Source organism: Etheostoma cragini, unplaced genomic scaffold, assembly GCF_013103735.1.
Source record: "Etheostoma cragini isolate CJK2018 unplaced genomic scaffold, CSU_Ecrag_1.0 ScbMSFa_80, whole genome shotgun sequence".
In the NCBI taxonomy this organism is placed as follows: domain Eukaryota; kingdom Metazoa; phylum Chordata; class Actinopteri; order Perciformes; family Percidae; genus Etheostoma; species Etheostoma cragini.
Window position 1 is genome coordinate 206,143 of NW_023269428.1, and position 3,107 is coordinate 209,249.

General features: G+C 46.0%; 1 protein-coding gene across 1 annotated transcript in view; it reads right to left on the bottom strand.

The window, feature by feature from the left end:
* LOC117941477 (pharyngeal muscle protein 2-like) overlaps nt 1-2,560 on the bottom strand; it is a 2,967-nt gene extending 407 nt beyond the window's left edge. The window contains exons 1-3 of the mRNA XM_034866490.1: nt 1,588-2,560; nt 1,132-1,477; nt 79-314 (exon numbers count right to left, since the gene is read on the bottom strand). Of these exons, the coding sequence (XP_034722381.1) occupies nt 79-314; nt 1,132-1,477; nt 1,588-1,812 (807 nt within the window). The 5' untranslated portion in view covers nt 1,813-2,560. The remainder of the gene's footprint in view (nt 1-78; nt 315-1,131; nt 1,478-1,587) is intronic.
* Between the last annotated feature and the right edge of the window lie 547 nt (nt 2,561-3,107).

The window sequence follows — 3,107 nt, forward strand, 5'->3', positions numbered from 1 at the left end:
TGTGTGTGTGTGTGTGTGTGTGTGTGTGTGTGTGTGTGTGTGTGTCTCTATGTGTGTGTGTGTGTGTGTGTGCTGTACCTGGTTGATGACGTAGACCCCATAGTCCAGCTGCTGTCTCTGCAGGATGGGGTGCAGGTAGTAGAGCCAGAACTTGAGGTGCTCGTCCCTCTTCCTGAAGGGGATGATGACGGCCACCTTCTGCTGGGCCCTGCAGGTCCCGGGCCAGAACCGCCCCCCCAGGCGCAGGTTTGGGTTCTCCTTCTCAACCCGCTGCAGGTCCAGGGCCATGTTGAACTCCACGCGCAGAGGACCCACTGAGGGACACAGAGACACACACAGAGAGACACAGGGACACACACAGAAACACACACACACACAGAGGGACACACACACAGAGACACGCACAGAAACATACACACAAAGAGACAGAGGGACACACACAGAAACACACACACACAGAGGGACACACACAGAGAGACAGAGGGACACACAGAGGGACACACACAGAAACATACACACAAAGAGACAGAGGGACACACACAGACACACACAGAGGGACACACACAGAAACATACACACAGAGGGACACAGAGACACACACAGTTAGCCAGTCTGACTGGTCCCACACAGAGACATGTTACTACACTGGCTCTGGTTTATTATTAGGTCTGTGTGTGTGTGTGTGTGTGTGTGTGTGTGTGTGTGTATATGTGTGTGTGTGTTTTCTTAATATTGAGCTGGATGTTGTGAGTCAGACCGTAAACACGGGATTTTTAATCTTTCTAATCCATAACCCCCACACCGCCCAGAACTACAGACCCCACACCCCCCAGAACTACAGACCCCACACCGCCCAGAACTACAGACCCCATGATCCCAGAACTACAGACCCAATTGCCCCAGAACTACAGACCCCACGGCCCTCAGAACTACAGACCCCATAGCCCCCAGGCAGGAAGTAGTATTATCTAGTTCATATCTTTGTTATCAGTCTCTTTTTAAGATTCATATTTATGAAGTTGTGTTATGCCTTTGGGTTTCTTCCGATTGGACCATGAGTCCATTGTGCTGTCTTCTGATTGGACCATGAGTGTCCAATCAGAAGACAGAGGGGAAGTCAGAGTCTCTTACCCAGCAGCGGAGAGGTTTCAGGACATTTCTCCAGGTTCTTCTCTGGTTCCTCTGCCGTCTTCTTCTCTGGTTCCTCTGCCGTCTTCTTCTCTGGTTCCACTGCAGTCTTCTTCTCTGGTTCCACTGCAGTCTTCTTCTCTGGTTCCTCTGCCGTCTTCTTCTCTGGTTCCACTGCAGTCTTCTTCTCTGGTTCCTCTGCAGTCTTCTTCTCTGGTTCCACTGCAGTCTTCTTCTCTGGTTCCACTGCAGTCTTCTTCTCTGGTTCCTCTCCCGTCTTCTTCTCTGGTTCCTCTCCCGTCTTCATGCCGGCCATTTCCTCCTGGGTTTCAGCTCTCGGCTCGTCTTTCTGCTGAACAGATATCCAGATCTTTAACTTCAGTTAAAGTAATCTTGAGTTAATGTAACTTTTATATAGATAATACAAATAAAATATGATCTTAAATGCAGGATACTTACCATCTCTAGACCCAGTCCGGGACCAGACTCTGGGATGTTTCTGACCAGGTTCGTGTCCGTGGTGCTGTTGCTATGCGACTGCTGGTTCGGGGCGAAGGCGAACCGGATGTCCAGAGACCGGACGTAGAAGAAGACAGTGACGGAGATGTGGAGGAAGCACAGCAGCACCACCAGCTTGCAGGTCCGGTGTAGGAGGCTGAAGTTCACCGGGGAGTCTCCGGCCATCCTGCCGAACTAGTTCGGCCGCTGGGAAAGTACTGACAGGCGAACTGGGGCCGAAAAGCGACGTCGCCTCTTCCACCAGGGTCCCTCTGACTTCCTGTCAACTTTAAGGGACCATTTCCGCCTAACTTCGCCTGGAAGTCCCGGAGTTTAACACACCGATGTTGGGTCAAAGTAAAGCGGAAAGTTCCCAAAATAAGAAGCCGAATTACCAAACCCAGTGCTGTTAATAATGTAAGCTCTGTCGCGGTTAGCTAGCGGTTAGCCTAAACTAGCTCACCGTGCGACGCTGCCTTCCACCCGGGACTCTTCTGCGTTTCTCCTCACTTCAGAGCTCCTTTTTGGGGGAAGTTAACTCGAAAGTTCCCGAATTTTAGACACCGAGACTCCGTCAAAGTAAAGCGAAGAGTAACCCCAAATAGAAGCCGAATATGAAAATAAAGTGCTGTTATTAGTTAAAGCTTTATCGCAGTCAGGTAGCAGTTAGCTTAAATTAGCTCAGCGTGCGTTCACTTTTAAAGTGACGTAAACTGTTACGGGAGTTAGCCACGCAGGAACTTCGTCTCTTAGTCCTTCACAAGAAAACGGAGGATGAAAGATGAAAAGTTTCCCGCTCAAACAAGTACTTTAGAAACGTACTTTCAACAGATAGAGACTCGCGGTTTGTAACAGCGACGTTACGAAGTTAATAACTATGTAAAAACTCGACAGACTGCGGCTCAGGCTGCCGCAGGGCACCGATGTGTCGCGTTGACTAATGCACACTTCCGCTTACGATTTCAAAATAAAGGTCATTTACCGGAACGGGAAATTATTTATTTTTTTGTGTGAATATAAAGTGTTTTTAAACTTCATTACATTATATTTATTTAGATAAAATGGAGTTGGCATTCTTGAAAAAACTATACAAACAGATTTATTGACAACATATACACAGATACAAATAATAAAGGGGCATATATACAAAATGAATACACTCTTAGGACAGTCAATGTCTTCAGTTAGCTTTCTGTACACGTATCATTATACATAATATATATAATTCATAATGTATATATAATTTAAAATAATATATAATTTAAAGTTATATATACAGTTTATATATGTAAATGATGGAAGTACAACAGAAACGCCCTCATGTGGTGAAAAGATGTAACTACAACATCAAACCTTACTTATTTAATCTATCTAATTATAATCAGCGTAATCAAGTAATCAAGTAATCACTACTTTTAGCGTGTATAGAGCAGCATATCTCCACCAGACTCCATGTAAATAATCACTACTTTTAACGTGTA